Source organism: Salvelinus sp. IW2-2015, linkage group LG13, assembly GCF_002910315.2.
Source record: "Salvelinus sp. IW2-2015 linkage group LG13, ASM291031v2, whole genome shotgun sequence".
NCBI lineage: Eukaryota > Metazoa > Chordata > Actinopteri > Salmoniformes > Salmonidae > Salvelinus > Salvelinus sp. IW2-2015.
Genome location: NC_036853.1, coordinates 41,950,338 through 41,966,826, shown reverse-complemented (window position 1 = coordinate 41,966,826; position 16,489 = coordinate 41,950,338). Strand labels below are relative to the sequence as shown.

The window sequence follows — 16,489 nt, the reverse complement described above, 5'->3', positions numbered from 1 at the left end:
ACATAGGTCAGTCAGTCCCCTGAGCCGCTAGCAGAATTGGAGTCATATAGAATAAATGTATGTTGAATATGTGTCATTATGTATGACAGCCTTGCTTTGGAAATTATGGGACGGTTTCCCGAACACAGATTAACCACGTTCAATTGAGTATGCTATTTAGTCCATGACTAGGCTTGATCTGTGTCCCTAAATCTGCTGCCCCAGCCTGCTAGTTGATATATTTTCCCTTTTGTCTCTTTCCAGAGAGGAGACCACCTGTACCCCAGCACAGAGCTTGTCCGGCAAGTTTGTGAAGCACTCCGGGAAGGGGAGAGGGTGGGGGGGGGGGTGTTTGGACTCAAACAACCCAGCAAGCAAATAAACCAACCGACCAACACACAAACTGACAGGGCTAGGCTGCCCCACCCCTCTTCAATTCAGACTGGGCACCTTTTTTTTTTAAACTGTTTTCCCCCCAACGGACATTACAACTACTGGCATCTCCATCAAAGGTTTCTATGTTCCTCGGCATCCCCCTCGTTGCCGACCATCAGCGAATCTTGTAAAAAATGAACAATAAAGAAACAAACATATACATAACATGTATGAAAGATCTCTGAAAGAGTGTAATTGGTGGGCTTATATTGCCTAAAGGTTCAGTTCTGTTGCCAAACAACCCCTGGCCAACCCATATGTTTTCTTGCCTTCATCCCCCCAACACACACAGACGGCAATCTGGGTCTGCTGGCTTTGTGCCAGAGTGGACAGATAAAACAGACCACTGTCCCTGCGAACACGCCACAGGAAAAGGACGAAGTCATCGCCACACCGTTTTATAGTTTCCAGACCTGGGTTAATATATTGTTTGAAAATCATTCAAGTATTGAGCGTTTGTTTTATCCTGCCTGGGGTGCCAGGAGGGTGTGGTTTTCCTTTTTGGGACTTTTCTATTTGTTCCATTTCAACAGGTTAGCTCAATCGAGAACAGATAAAGTACCTGATATGATCTCTAATAGTATTTTAATCCAGGTGTAATTGTTTCCCCTCCCTGCCTCCAATTACAGTTTGTACATAATGTTGACAGGTGTGTGTCTGTCAGGTTTGCCATGCTAACACCCTGCCCATCCCCTTTTTTTATTACACTAAACGAGAATAAAATAAGCCCTCTGTGTGCTTTTGTGAGTGGTGGTGATTGACCTGGTTGTATGTGTTGTGACTGGCTGACAGGGAGAGTGAGTTGGTTGTTTATTCCTCATGTATTAAAAGAAACGGGGCTTACAGCTAAAAGCTGTAAGGTTTGGGGACTACTTTTTGCAAGGACTACTAGTCGACCATTTCCTATGAGACAGATAAAAGACAAGTGCTAATAAATATATTGAATGTCACAGCTTAATTTTCTGTTTGAAGGACCTAAACTAGATGGACGTTGCCTCGTTTTTGCCCATTGCCTATTACAATAATCAAGAAATACCTTGATTTGTTTTCAAATCTATCGTGTCTTTGTATATAGATTTTTTTCTTGCATATGTTATCAGGTTCAGCATATGTGCTGCATTTATCAGGGTAAATTAATTGTTACATTTTATTCAATTTTAGACAACTCAAACAGGCAAAAGGTGATTGAACAGTCAGAGCTGCAACGAGTCTGGGGTCTGTTCACCAAACCATTTTACGCAGCTAGGGCATCTTAACATAGCCCAGTGTTGTGTCCCACATGACACCCTGTTCCCTATATGGTTTACTACTTTTGACCAGAGCCCTATGGGGCCTGGCCTAAAGTAATAAACCATATAGGGAATAGGGTGTCATCTGGGACATACACGAAAAGGTGCACAGGTTACAAATGAATGGCATTATGTAGCTACACTTATCAGACACCAGGGAGCACTATTGGATTAGGATTTTCACAAGTGAAAAATCGTTTTCTAGTTGGGTCACAGATGAAAGGGGAAAATAATCTCTTTAGATTGACTAATTTGTTAATATATATATGTCTTATAAATCCTTCACGCTCTGCTTGAGCCATGTTCACATTGTAATTGGTGTGCCTACTGTCTGACAAAAGTACTATGAAATAACAGGCTACATGCTTATTCAAGAAACATTTCACTCCAAAATCAAAGTTTGTCAGATGTTTTCAAACTTCAAAAATGGTCTAACCTAATCATGAATAAGACTTCATTTTATATCTCACCTAATTAACCTTTATGGAACCACGTAGGCGTATTGGTGGAGAAAAATAAACAGCCAGGCTAATCCATTCCCTCTATTTTTTTATTATTATTTCCCTCTTTTTTATTAGTTTCCTCTCTTTATTTGCTTCCAAGGTTTATCCATTCCCTCATGTTTTATTAGTTCCCTCTTCTCTTTAGGCTACCATGATGGTCCCATTTGGCCGATAACATATTGCAGCCAAAATTGTAATTATATTTAATTACATGCTTCAAATGGTGATGACCACTGACCATTCAATAGCTTATTTCCATATGCCATAGAGTTTTTATATGCCTCTGAATCATAAGGGCAAATAATAGTAACGGGCATGCAAAATCACTCCGGGTGCAAATATGGTGTAATGATGTGCTCTCATCCCTAGGCAGGAATTCTGCTTCATGACCTTAAATCTGTACTTCGGAGTTCTTTAGCTATCAATACCCTAGCCTGGCAAATTTCAAATTGAACATATTGTAATTGCAACAAAGCAAATAGCTCAGTAGCTTGCGTTAAATATAAAATGTGTCTACTCTGGTCTTGGCACATGCGCTCTAGCCAACTGCTGACAGATACAGTGCCTGTGCGGGTAGGCTCGTTGACATGATGAGATTATTATGGATAATAGCGAGAATATTTGTATTTGTCAAACGGCAGTCAAGCATCGATCCTCATGTCACCCGAGATATTTATTGGAAACCGGCATAAAACGCATCGCCGTGCACGTTCACCACACTGAAGTGAATCAATGTATTTCATCTGTAGCCTAACAAACTGCATGTTTTCACGAGTCATAGTGGGAGAACAACACACCATATCATCGCGTGACTCCAAGTTTACTTAGATGTGATGGTTATACGCTATATCAATATCTGCGCATAAAGGCTTTCCACCCCCATTTCGCGCATAATACGTTTTACCGACACAAAAATATCCCACCATGTCAGACGAACAAATTAGCTGTTGGCATTTATAAAAGTGTACTGAAACTTCCTGTTTCCAACACAGCTGTTTAGAAGAAAAAAAAATAGGCTACAGTATGACTACTCACATAAAAACGGTGAATGTAAACGTGGTTACTAGCTAGGTTGGCGCCAGATTTTAATGCCAATTTTCTCAAATCCGCATAAAAACAATAGGACCTAWGCGCATTTTACCACCAGAGATGTTTCCATCAAATTGTCTTTTTGCGGATAAAGGGATGTGGTGCGTGATGTCATGAGCACATACAAATAACTTTTGCGGTTAAATTTCAATTAACCCCCCCCCCMAAAAAAAAAAATGTTAAATGGATTTCCATGAGATAATAGCAGTCAGTTAACATGACCTTTATGAATTATGAGGCTTTTATGTGATTTATGTTTTATATTATTGGCCTACATAAATTCTTCAAAATTCACAAAAAGTGATGTTAGCCGTTGAGGATGATCTCATAGATATTGAACAAAACGTAGCCTTTAAGGGGCGGMAGGTAGCCTAGTGGTTAGAGCGTTGGGCTAGTTACCGAAAGGTTGCTGAATCGAAACAACAAACACATCCAGGTGTTTGGCTGCACCATGTTTTACTGGACATATGGTCCTAACTTTATGCACTGCACGATGTCGCGGAGATGAGGCTCACAAAATTGTCAAATGTTCATGTTGTCAAAGTTGCATCAATCCGAGTCTTCACAAAGTGTAGCCTATTTGGTTTGCATCATAAACATGCATCATTCAGGTATGGCTGCTAGTGAGGCTCCTGGCTTTTCGGCTATTGAAATTACTTAGACTAATTGAGGGGTTTTACACGCCCATTACCTATTATTTGCCCTTTATAATTCGGCGACCTATGAAAACCCGGAAACTGGAAATAAGATATTAAATGGTCAGTTATCATCACCATTTGAAGCATGTAATTAACTAAATAGAATTACATTTAGCTGCAATATGTTTTTACTAAACGTATGATATGTTACAAATTCTGGCTAGCGTCAGCTAGGCTAGGGTTTGGTTAGGGGAAAGTACACTTGTCATCCGTAGATGTCAAGCGAGCACAGGCACAGGTCATCGTACATATAACCATCCCTTCAAAATAAAAAATAAAAAACTCACACAAAGAACAAAAGAAAAAAGAAATGAAAAAAAAAAATAAGAAGAGGGGGAAGGGGGGTGTATTTTGCCATAAGAAAATAGGGGGGGCATATTCAAAATAATTTGTAGACAAATATTTTTTTATAGTTGTAGGTAAATGTGTCAATTAAACTTATCATGTGGGAAAAAGGACTGGATCTCCCTAGAGTTTAGGGTTAGGCATGAGAACCAAGGAGGTTTAGGGTTAGGCCTCAGGAATGGTTGGGGTTAGGTATGGGGGCCAGAGAGGTTAAGGTTAGGAATCAGGTCTCCGGAGTGGTTATGGTTGGGTTTTAAGTGCCAGAAAGGTTAGGGTTGGGACTCAGGTCTCTGGGTGGTTAGGGTGGTTAGGGTTCAGCACAGGGGCCAGAGAGGATAGGGCTCAGGCCTCAGGAGTGGTTAGGATTAGGCATGTGGGTCAGAGAGGTTAGGCTTAGGGCTCAGGCCTCGGAGGTGGTTAGGCTTAGAATAGTTACAGACAGTCCTTCAAAAGGAAAAGTCTATATACTAGGCGGATGATAGCTTCAAGACCTATACATGCATATTTATGTATATTTATATTTAGAGATCCAAGCTGGTTTCAGGGCATTTTGTATTATTCTGTATGCAAATCCGAGATTTAGTATGGTATGTTTCGTATGGTATGTATACATTTTTGGATTCCATCACCCATTTAGTATGATATGTTATGAATTACAATTCGTATTATATCTTACAAACTTACAAAATGTATGATATGTTACGAATTCTAGCTGGCTAGCTAACTAGGCTATGGGTTAGGGTTAATTTTAGGAGTTAAGTTAAAGGGTTAAAGTTAGAGTTAGGGAAAGGTTAGCTAACATGCTAAGTAGTTGCAAAGTAGCTAAAAAGTAGTAAGTAGTTGAAGTTGCTCATTAGCTGAAATTGTCTGTGATGAGATTCAAACTCCATACCAAATGTCACATATCACACTAATTTGAATGTACCAGATTTAAAGTTACTATGTTATGACTAGTCTATGAGACCATGCTGAGAGAGAGGCTACATAAATCCACAAGTTGTCCAGGAGTAATTTAATATGAACAAAAACTAACAATTTAAGGAATAAAAAACAGGGAATGGATAATAAAATAGAGAGAACAAATAAAAAAACAGAGGGAATGGATAAAACCCGAGGGAACTGATTAGCCTGGCTGTTTTAACTCCCTATCATGATCCCCAAGGGACTCTGTAGAACCTGGTCCACTGCTAATAGACAAAAGTTAAAAACGTTCAACCATTGAAGTTAAAAGAGGAAAGCGAAAGTTGATGTTTCTTTTTTTTACACACCTTCATGAGAGTTTCACTTGGTTTCACTTTACATTATCTATATGTTATATGAGTTAATTGCGTTTTGTTAGGCTGGTAGGCCATCATTTGCTGCATATCTGATAATCAGCGAAGTCGAATTACACACACGTTACCTTGATTTATCCAAACCTTGGTGTAATTGACCCATTTTTTGGGTTGTTTTGGAGGATGTGCATGGGATGGCCACGTCTAGGGTTTCCACTAGTTACCACAGTCACAAAGTCAAAATTGGCTATAGGCTATCGTAAATATTAATGAAAAGAAAAAGCGTTAGGCATATGGTTAGCAGTATGGTTAAGGTTAGGGTTACGGGTAGGTTTAAAATCAGATTTTAAGAAGATAAATGGTAGAAATGGGCGGGGTGTATTACTTATTGGTTGTGGTAACTAGTGATGACACAATTCTAGGGCTGCCACACCTAGGGAAAGGCCTTAGGGCAAGTCACGAGCCAACCTAAAGAGGATTTAGTCTATCAAATTGATCTAAAAGCCCATGATTAAATAGCCTAGGCCCAAACCTATGCATATAGGGGCGGCAGGTAGCATAGTGCTTAGAGCGTTGGACTTGTAATCGAAAGGTTGCAAGCTAGAATCCCTGAGCTGACAAGGTGCAAATATGTCGTTCTGCCCCTGAGCAAGGCAGTTAACACACTGTTCCTAGGCCGTCATTGGAAATAAGAATTTGTTCTTAACTGACTTGCCTAGTTAAATAAAGGTAAAACAAATATATATATATAGGCTACATTTTTTTGTTTGTTATACACAACTCCACTGAAGAATGGTGCAAATCCTTGTTGCAGACAGACTAAACATGTATTAGTTACTCCTAATAAACACATCCAACAGAAAATGTATCTTCTACTTTTAGAAAGGTTGTGGGACTGTGGTTCGGGCCGGGGGAGGTTCTGGAAATGTTCGAGTTTAGCCCTCAGGGTAAACGAAGCAGAGGCTGTTTGGAACCAATGGGAATGAAGCATCCACTCCCCTCGCTCTGTAACTTTGAGTTCAGTTGGGTTGGGTGCCGCCACAGTGCAGTGCAGTCTCGCGGAGGGACATTGGATTGGCTCGGAGGAGTTCTATGCTCCACAATAGGCCTATTGTTTTGGTTTTATTTTGGGGAGTTGATGTTTTCTTTTCAAACTTGTATTTCAATTTACTACGGCTTTCTTACAAGTCTCCACACTTCTGGAGGGTTTTATTAGGAGAGTGAAGGAGAGCGGTGCAGGATGAATGGAACTACTTCTGAGAAGGCGGCATCGAGCCTGTCGTCTGATCTCCACGCCACAGTGAGCTGTCACCCGGGCTCCAATGATTTCCCGACGCTGCCAATGTCTTCTCCCATGGACATGGGGTTCTACAGCGGCCAGACGATGCACAGCCACCACGGCTACTACCCCAGCCACTGCCAGTCCTACTCGCAACCAATGAAGCCATACTCGTATCATCACCATTACAATCTCCATGGGTTTGGGGTATCGGGGGCCTACATTGCAAAATCGGAATACCCTTATCCCCATAAGCAATACGCTCATTATACCCGGGACATACAGTCACATCTCCAAGATATCGGTAAGATTTTACGCATGAGACGCGTTGCCATTTTTGGTGAATAAAGAGTTGTCTCGAAGTTATGTTTATTAATAGTGTCAATGTGGCCCATGTTAAATTAACCATCCCAAATGCGTAGGCTATCGCTTATCGACAACGAGGACCAACCTTTATGCCACATAATTTAAATGGGCCTATTTAAATTGATATGAATCGAATATACATTTGGTCAGCCTAATATTGGTGTTAGGCATTAATTTGGGGGGAGTTCAACGGTTTCGAAAATAGTGTAAGTTAGCCTACTACTGATTTTGAATAATTGATCAACTAAATTAGGCCTACCTACAGTATTATACATACATGATTACATTGTGCATGTTTATACAGTAATTATTATTCAACATGTCCTCATGTGGGATATGAATTCAAGACCTCTTTGTTCATGGCATTCAGAACTTCCTACTATGCCACCATGTCTGTGTAAATGACTGAGTTCACCTGTATTCCTACACTGGACTTAAAAGTAAATCTCAGCTTTGTATAATACACTCAAGAAATACTATTATATTTATCATAGTGATTCAGGAGTAACATTAAAACAGAATAATATGCCCCACCAACATTAGACAACTATACAGAAAACCCTCAAAATGTTGAGATAAGTACATACATGAAATCAATGATGAAAGAATAGTCAGATTAAATGATAGCAGTGCAGATGGCTGTCTTTTGCTAAATGCAGAGATGTATTATGTTAATTAATCTGTAGGAGACTGTGGCACAGCAGAAAGAGCAGCACAACCCAGGTTGTGTAGTTCAAATCCCAGGTGGGGTCATGTTGAAAAGTCAGTAGTAAGTTTACAAATGTTGAGAGATTGGCCTGGAGAAATGTAACCACTCTCAAATTCATAGACAGAGCTATTGATCCATGATATCACAATTATAGTTTTAACCATGTTTTCAGGCTATACAGTGTTTTTTTTCTCATTTATATTGTTTACAAACATTGGAGTCAAACAAGCTTGTATTTTGGGTTCTGATGGGGTACGACAGTTGATCTAAGCTCATGAGGCCTTTATAAATTGTATTATACAAGAATCAATGGGTATATATCATTAATTGGTCATTAAAGTTCAAACATGTATGTAGTTAATAGTTAGTTTACAATTGGCTCATTCATCCCCCTCCTCTCCCCTGTAACTATTCCCCAGGTCGTTGCTGCAAATGAGAACGTGTTCTCAGTCAACTTACCTGGTAAAATAACGGTAAAATAAAAAAATAAAAAATAAAAATAAGGATTCCAGATTTAAAATCCCCATAGCATTGCATTACTTCCCATACAAAACAAGTTTCACATGTGAAGTAGTGAAAACATGTGAAAACAAAAGAGACACTTGAGGTCAGATGTTCAAATGTGAAAAATGTTCACATGTTTTCAATATAGAGTTCACATTTTAACACCACCTTTTTACATGTGAGGAGAATAATGTTTTCACTTCACATGTGAAAAACTTTCAAATGTTGTCACGTGGAAATTTTGCCTCCCCATATTGTCAGATTTATTTCATATAATATGTTTTCATATGTGCTTTCATGTTATCACGTGTTGCTTTTACTTGTTTCACATGTTATCACATTTACTTCACGTGATAACAAAAAATCTGTAAGGATTTTTTTTTTTTTTTTTTTGCTATTCTGCTTTCTAGGCTGCAAAGCTAACAACATGTGATGTGTGACAACTTATAATTAAAAGAAAATGAGCTAAATCCTACCCCATTTGTATTTTTGTAAAAAAAATCTGAAAGGTATCAAACAGTCATTCTGATTCCCATGTAAAATAGCCTTTTGAGTGACTAAAATATTACCCATAATATTCGTTTTGGATAGAAATGCTCAAAATATGAGAGAATTGTTTTCTCGCTCATAGCTAACCACTAGGAAGTTTGAAAAGACAGGCAAGTGGGCGGGGAGCATATATGAGCTCTCAAGCAACTTGGTTGCACTGAGCAGTATTGCAGTAAAATCATCTCAAGCAAATTTGCTGATATACAAACAACTCAAACAACATTGAAATTGCATTAATGATGTCAAAAATGTTTTATACATTTCCCGTTTGGCATGTCTCTTGTGATGCGGTTCACAGCAGCACTAACGAATGTCTTGACTTGACAACTGCGTCAGAGTTTTGAACGACCCTTCCCTCCCTTTTGTTCCATGATGGCTGAAGACCTAGATAACCGGTAGTTAGCTAATGCCAGACACAGATGAAAGTGTAAACATGAAAGTATCTTTGCCATATATAAATATGGCAAACTTTTAATTATATTTGCTGATACCCTACCACCAAATGTCGGCACAGTAAAGTAGCTATCTAGCTATATAAACCATGTGTAGCCGATGTGAAATGGCTAGCTAGTTAGCGGGGTGCGCGCTAATAGCGTTTCAATCGGAGACGTCTCTCGCTCTGAGACCTTGAAGTAGTTGTTCCCCTTGCTCTGCAAGGGCTTTTGTGGAGCAATGGGTAACGATGCTTCGAGGCTGGCTGTTGTTGATGTTTGCAGCGGGTCCCTGGTTTGAGCCCAGGTAGGGGCGAGGAGAGGGACGGGGGCAAAACTGTTACATTGATGCTGTTGACCCAGATCACTGGTTGCTCCGGAAAAGGAGGAGGTCAAAAGGTGGCTGAGTGTAACCAATGTGAAATGGTTAGCGGGGTGCGCGCTAATAGCGTTTAAATCAGTGACTTCACTCGCTCTGAGACCTTGAAGTAGTTGTTCCCCTTGCTCTGCAAGGGCTGTGTCTTTTGTGGCGCGATGGGTAACGATGCTTCAAGGGTGGCTGTTGTTGATGTGTGCAGAGGGTCCCTGGTTCGAGCCCAGGTAGGGGCGAGGAGAGGGACGGAAGCTATACTGTTACACATGCCCATTTGCAACCACGCCTTCTCCGATGTTGGTTACAAGGCGGTAAATTAGGTAAGAGAAAATGAAGGTGATGATACCCTATCCCCTTAATAATCCCGCCTACTGAATCCAAGTGTTTGACATGGGGGAGGGGACCAGTAACTTTATGATCAAACTTGATCAATGTAGAAGCAACAGTCATACTTTTCATACATTGGTCATCATACTTTGATCTGGTTTCATCCAAATATCATCCAATATCATGAATTACATGATTTTGACTGTTCATGCCCTTTAAGATGAGCTCCCAGGGGATATACTTTTTATCCTACAATTCAAATGACCCATTGGGCCTAGTCTACTTTGATTGTTTTGCAATAACACACTATGCTATTAAGCTCTTAAATAATATAAATTGTTCATATGGCCTAGAATGCAAATGAAAATGTTGCCTATTCTATAAACGCAAAAGGTTTCCTTATTTTTTTCAAAATTGGTTTTGCAAAGCAGCTGAAACCTTCACATTTGAGAGAGAACTGCTATTGTGTTTGTGTTGTCATTGGTAATTTTAGTGTTGTTAACAATGTTTAGGTATCCAGGCCCTATAACATACCGTTTAGCTGGTAGCATTGACATTCCAGGAAGAATCTTTCTCTTCGAAATTGGCCCKGGGCTAAGCCCAAAGCCACATGCATCAACATCAGGTGTCACGACATGTCAGTCTTGCACACATTGCTTTTTGGCTCAATAGCCTGTCTTAGAGTTTTGACTTGATCACTCCATGTTAAAACACCACAAACAATACATGAAGGCTAAATAGCCTATATACTCGATGCACCAATCATCTTCTCTCATTAGTGACATATCCCATAATAGTGTGTAATATCTTGGACAGAGACATTTTGTGCACCAAACCCTGTTTAGGCTATTGAGTAAAGCCTATTTCAGAACTGGTAAAAAAATGTAAGGCATAATCATATTTTTTTTAAATGATGTTGACTTATAAAATATGTCATTAATGAATTAATCTGTTATCATAATACTTTTTTTCTGTAGGCATAGGCCTATAGCCTACTGTTGAAGCCCTCTGTAGGTCTAGTGTAAATGTATGAGCCCTTCAAGTCCTTTAGCCTACTAATGCTCTGTTGTCATTTTTCATTTTTTAGTGAAAGAGGAACCAGAGCCTGAGGTGAGAATGGTCAACGGAAAGCCTAGAAAAATCAGAAAACCTCGCACCATATATTCTAGTTACCAGCTCGCTGCGTTGCAACATCGCTTCCAGGGAGCTCAGTATTTGTCTCTTCCTGAGAGAGCCGAACTAGCGGCTCATCTCGGTGTGACACAAACACAGGTGAGGAAGCCACATACCACTGTAATGACACGCTGTTGAGAGATTTATATCTCTATGATTTATGTTATTTTGTCTAATAAAACCATGAACTATACTGGCATCTTTTTGCATACTGTAATTCTACACTTAGTGAATCATCTGAGATGTTATAGGTTTTTTATCGCTTTTCATTTTCAAAAGTATGTGGTACATTTTCACAACTCTTAGTACAAAACGCAAAACAGATATTCAAAAAGGCAGTTGTTTTAAACTCTTAACACATGTTCAATTGACTTAGTACAACATACAAAATCATAGTCACTTTTTCACCAAACTTAATTAAATGTTGTTTTTTAAAACTTTTATTTAAGTAGGCAAGTCAGTTAAGAACAAATTCTTATTTACAATGACGGCCTACCCCAGACGATGCTGGGCCAATTGTGCGCCGCTCTATGGGACTCCCAATCACAGCCGGATGTGATACAGCCTGGATTCAAACCAGGGACTGTAGTGACACCTCTTGCACTGAGATGCAGTGCCTTAGACCGCTGCGCCACTCAGGAGCCCAACTTAAACAGTGTTTCATCTAGAAATACATGTTTCACATTGCAATACATGTTCATATAAAGTCATTTCCTTTCACAATRCAATACTCACATTACTTTTGATATGATTCACTTTTCTTTTGTTAAAATACATGTTACTATTACTTAATCTGACTGTTCTTAATTGATGATCATTTAAACATTTGGTAAACCTATACATTGTACACGTAAACTGGTTTGTCTACTACAGATTTTAAGAATGACCTATTAAAAAGTATGTCTGTAAAGTATAAACATTAAAAATATGATATATACTCGAATGTACTACTATGATGATGACTATGATTTTACTTCACAGTAAATTAAAAAAAATCTGATCAGTGATGTACTGTATGTAACAAATCAAGGTTTATTGGTCACGTACACAGATTAGCTAATGTTACAGCAGTTGCATGAAATGCTTGTGTTTCTAGCTCCTACAGTGCAGTAATACAATATCAATACAATACCAATGCATAAATAATCCAGAAAGTCCAAAACAAGAAAGAAATGCATTCCCTATACAATAAAAATGTATCCTAAATGAAGTTTGCCATGACAAAAGGTTTTTCCCCAGGTACATGAACAATGAGGATAATTACTGCAAATTCGATGAGAACCTATGGCCAAATGCTCAAGACAGGCTTAATGCAAACTAGTGTCTGCTAAAACATATTTCTTTCATTTCTTTCATTTGAGTACATTGTGAAGATGTCTTCAATCATCGTACCTTTGATCACACATGGGATAGAAATGATGGACATTTGATGTGTAGTCTATTTTAATGGGTAGTGCAAGTGTATAGCTTAATGTGGAAACAGTGTCATTGTTATTTACAGTACTGGAGCATACTACATTCAAAGTACAAATTTGAAACATGTATCTTACAATTCACCACATACTTGTCAAATTTATACCAAAGTGATAAAAAAGCAGTATTGTTTATATTATATGTCAAACCACCGGGTTTATTAACCTCTTCCTGTTTGTTTTCATATCTGGTAATTGATAGCTTCATTTATGGATCTAAGTTTGCATCTGGATTCCAATTTCAATGCAACATAATTAGGTATATTCTATTCTAATAAGGCCTAGGGTGTCAATATGAAATTACAACACTTTGCTAGGTAATACATTTTTAACTCATACCTTCACATTTTCTGGTACAAACATCCCAAACAACCTGTAGCTCAAATATGTTTTCTTCCAGGTCAAGATCTGGTTCCAGAATCGGCGTTCCAAATTCAAGAAGCTGTACACAAACGAGGAAGTTCCACTGGACCACAGCCCAGGAGCCAGTGACTCTATGTCCTGCAATTCACCCCCATCCCTGGCCATTTGGAACAGTAGTATACCCACAGACCCTGCCACTAGAGAGCAGGCTCCCCAGCCCTCCCTCAGCTCCTCTCTATGTTATGTGGAGGACTACACTCATCACTGGTATCAACAGACCTCACAGTCACGCTCACAGCACTCAGGACTGGTTCTTCAGCACACAACACCACCAAAGAATATGGGGGCGGTGTACTAATTCAAAACGTATCGGAACAAACTGTGGTCCAACAACATGGCCGCTCATTGGAAATAAAGCCTAGAGGGCTGTGATGGGATTTGTCTGCCAATAGAGAGGGCTGAAGTTCACAGACAAGTTGGGAAACATGCACAAGGACTTATTGTCTCTGTTGTTCCTTTTGGATTCAAAACAGAGGAACTGAATACAAAAAGAATGGACAAATCCATGTTCTGTTTAGATGGATGTTTAGAGTGATGAGTTGCTAATATTATCAGTGGCTCATTTCACTCTGTTGGASAGATTTGATATGAGAATGGATGGAATAGCAGCCTATTTGGTGGCACTTTCCTTTATAGTGGAACACTGTGGGACCATTAACTGAACATATTCTTTGATCTACAGCTAATCAAATATATACTGTCAGTGCATTCAACACCCTTTGTTTCTTCACAATATGAAACACCCACAGATACATGGAAGTAGTGTGTACCATTTTCATACATTCATAAATTATACTTGCCATTTCTTGCATTTATATAGATGTAATTAAGGCTCAATTCACATATTGAGCCATACAACATCTTATTACACAATGGTTCAAAACAAAACATCTCTTGGAAGTTGCAGAGAACTATAGGAAATAAAAACGTGTATTTGGTACTTTGCATTTGCAATAGATTTTTGGTAAAAGCCATAAACTCAGGTTGTTATTTATAATGTAGCCTATTTTATACTCTATTGATATGTTAATAGAACTTCAATGTGAGAACTTTAAAAATCTAATTGTGACACTTTGGTGCCTGAGAAACACATATTTTATAGTTAGTCTTTTGAGTGAATAATAATGTTTTTGTTTTTATTAATTCTATTTACACCAATTGAAATTATGTAATATTTACACACACATACACACACACAGATGTAAATGACCCCTTGAGATAACATTCAAATCTTGTTTCCATAGACTTCTTTATACAAATGATCCAATGAAACAGTTATAAGGACAAAATGGAATGGAATAAATTATATATTAACAGTCCAGACCAATAAATATATAGGCGCTTAGAGCTTGATCTCCATTGAGATGGAATCACATGTTATATATATATTTTTTAAATTATCACGTTGGTACTACTTTCACAAGTATGTGGTGAAATTTTGAAACTTTAGTACAAACACTTGCAACACAGCCAGTCTTACATTCAAAACCTTTCATAGTGCATTCATTTTGTTTGTAAACATCTTTCACCACACAACCATTGATCCAAAATATATGTTTACTGTGAAATATAATTAGTACATTGGTTTAATCACAAAAACACAACATAATGATATATTCTCAATTTAGTTATTTTAACAACCATTTAATCTAATACCAAAACATGTAAGATACATGTTTCAAAATTGTCATTTGAATGTAGTATGCTACAGTACTGTAAATTACAGTACATTACACTGTTTTACATTCGGCTATACACTTGCACTACCCATGAAAATTGACTGAACATCAAATTTCCATAATTTCTATCCCTTGTGTGATCAAAAGTGTGATCATTGAAGACATCTTTCACAATGTAATCAAATTAAAGAAATTAAAGAAACAATCTTTAGCAGGCACTAGTTTGCATCAAGCCTGTCTTGAGCATTTGGCCATAGGTTTTGATCGAAATGGCAGTAAATATCCTCATTATGCATGTACCTTGGGAAAAACCATTCGGTCTAAATTGGTCTGGATTGGAATCCTTGCATGCCTCCTCTATGGCCAGAAGGAGGGTGGTACGCTCATGGGGATAGCAATTATACATCTTCCATCTGTATTGTAATCATGTATTGTAATTTGCAGTACTGTACTTATGTATTTGCAGTGGTCCTGTATGTGGCTCAGTTCATTAAAGCATGGCACTAGCAACACCAGAATTGTGTGTTCGATTCTCACTGGGGTCACATACCAAAATGTGTGGACTGTGTCTGCTGCATAAATGGCATGTATTACAGTACTCGCTTACAGAAAAATGACATGATTTCAAGTTTTGCACATGCAACATTTTATTTTTCATCTGAAATTTCACATGTGAAATAATGTGAAACCATGTGGTTTTGGAATACTTCACGTGATGATATTTTATATGAAATTTCACATGTGGATATTTTTCACGAGATTTCACAGGTGTTGCCCTGCAAACAAAAATGTGTGGTTAGGATGTCTCCGGAACGTCACGCAGTCACAGTGTTTTCAACTGAGATATTAGACACACTTTGGCTGTCACACCCTGATCTGTTTCACCTGTTTTTGTGATTGTCTCCACCCCCCTCCAGGTGTCGCCCATCTTCCCCATTATCCCCTGTGTATTTATATCTGTGTTCTCTGTCTGTTGCCAGTTCGTATTGGTTTGTCAAGCCTACCAGTGTTGTTTCCCTTGCTCCTGTCTGCTATAGTTCCTGTTTTCTTGTTTCTCAGTTTTGACCATTCCTTCCTGCCCTGACCCTGAGCTTGCCTGCCGCCCTGTACCTTTTCCCCACCTATCTGGATTACTGACCTCTGCCTGACCTGAGCCTGCCTGCCGTCCTGTACCTTTGCCCTACCTATCTGGATTACTGACCTCTGCCTGCCCTTGACCTGTCATTTTGCCTGCCCCTGACCTGTCCCTTTGCCTGCCCCTGTTCGAATAATAAACTTTAGTTTTTTCGACACTGTCTGCACCTGGGTCTTACCTTAAACGTGATATTGTCATACATAATTACACTGTGAATGTTTATTTATACAATAATTATTATTCAACATGTCCTCACCTGGGATTTAAACTCTTGGTTCATGGCATTCCGATCTTTCTGCTATGCCACTGATTTCACCTGTATTCCTACACTCTGGACTTCAAAGTAAAACTCAGCTTTGTTACAAATACACACAAAAAACTATTATATGTATCATAGTTATTCAGGAGTAACATTAAAGCAGAATAATATACCCCACCAACATTAGACAACTATACA

General features: G+C 38.7%; 1 protein-coding gene across 1 annotated transcript; it reads left to right on the top strand.

The window, feature by feature from the left end:
- Window positions 1–6,653: 6,653 nt before the first annotated feature.
- On the top strand, window positions 6,654–16,187 carry LOC111971499 (homeobox protein Dlx3b). The gene is made up of 3 exons (XM_023998301.2): window positions 6,654–7,195; window positions 11,238–11,422; window positions 13,196–16,187. Exons 1-3 carry the CDS (start codon window positions 6,853–6,855, stop codon window positions 13,514–13,516), a joined length of 849 nt encoding a protein of 282 aa, XP_023854069.1. The 5' UTR covers window positions 6,654–6,852; the 3' UTR covers window positions 13,517–16,187.
- Window positions 16,188–16,489: the final 302 nt, after the last annotated feature.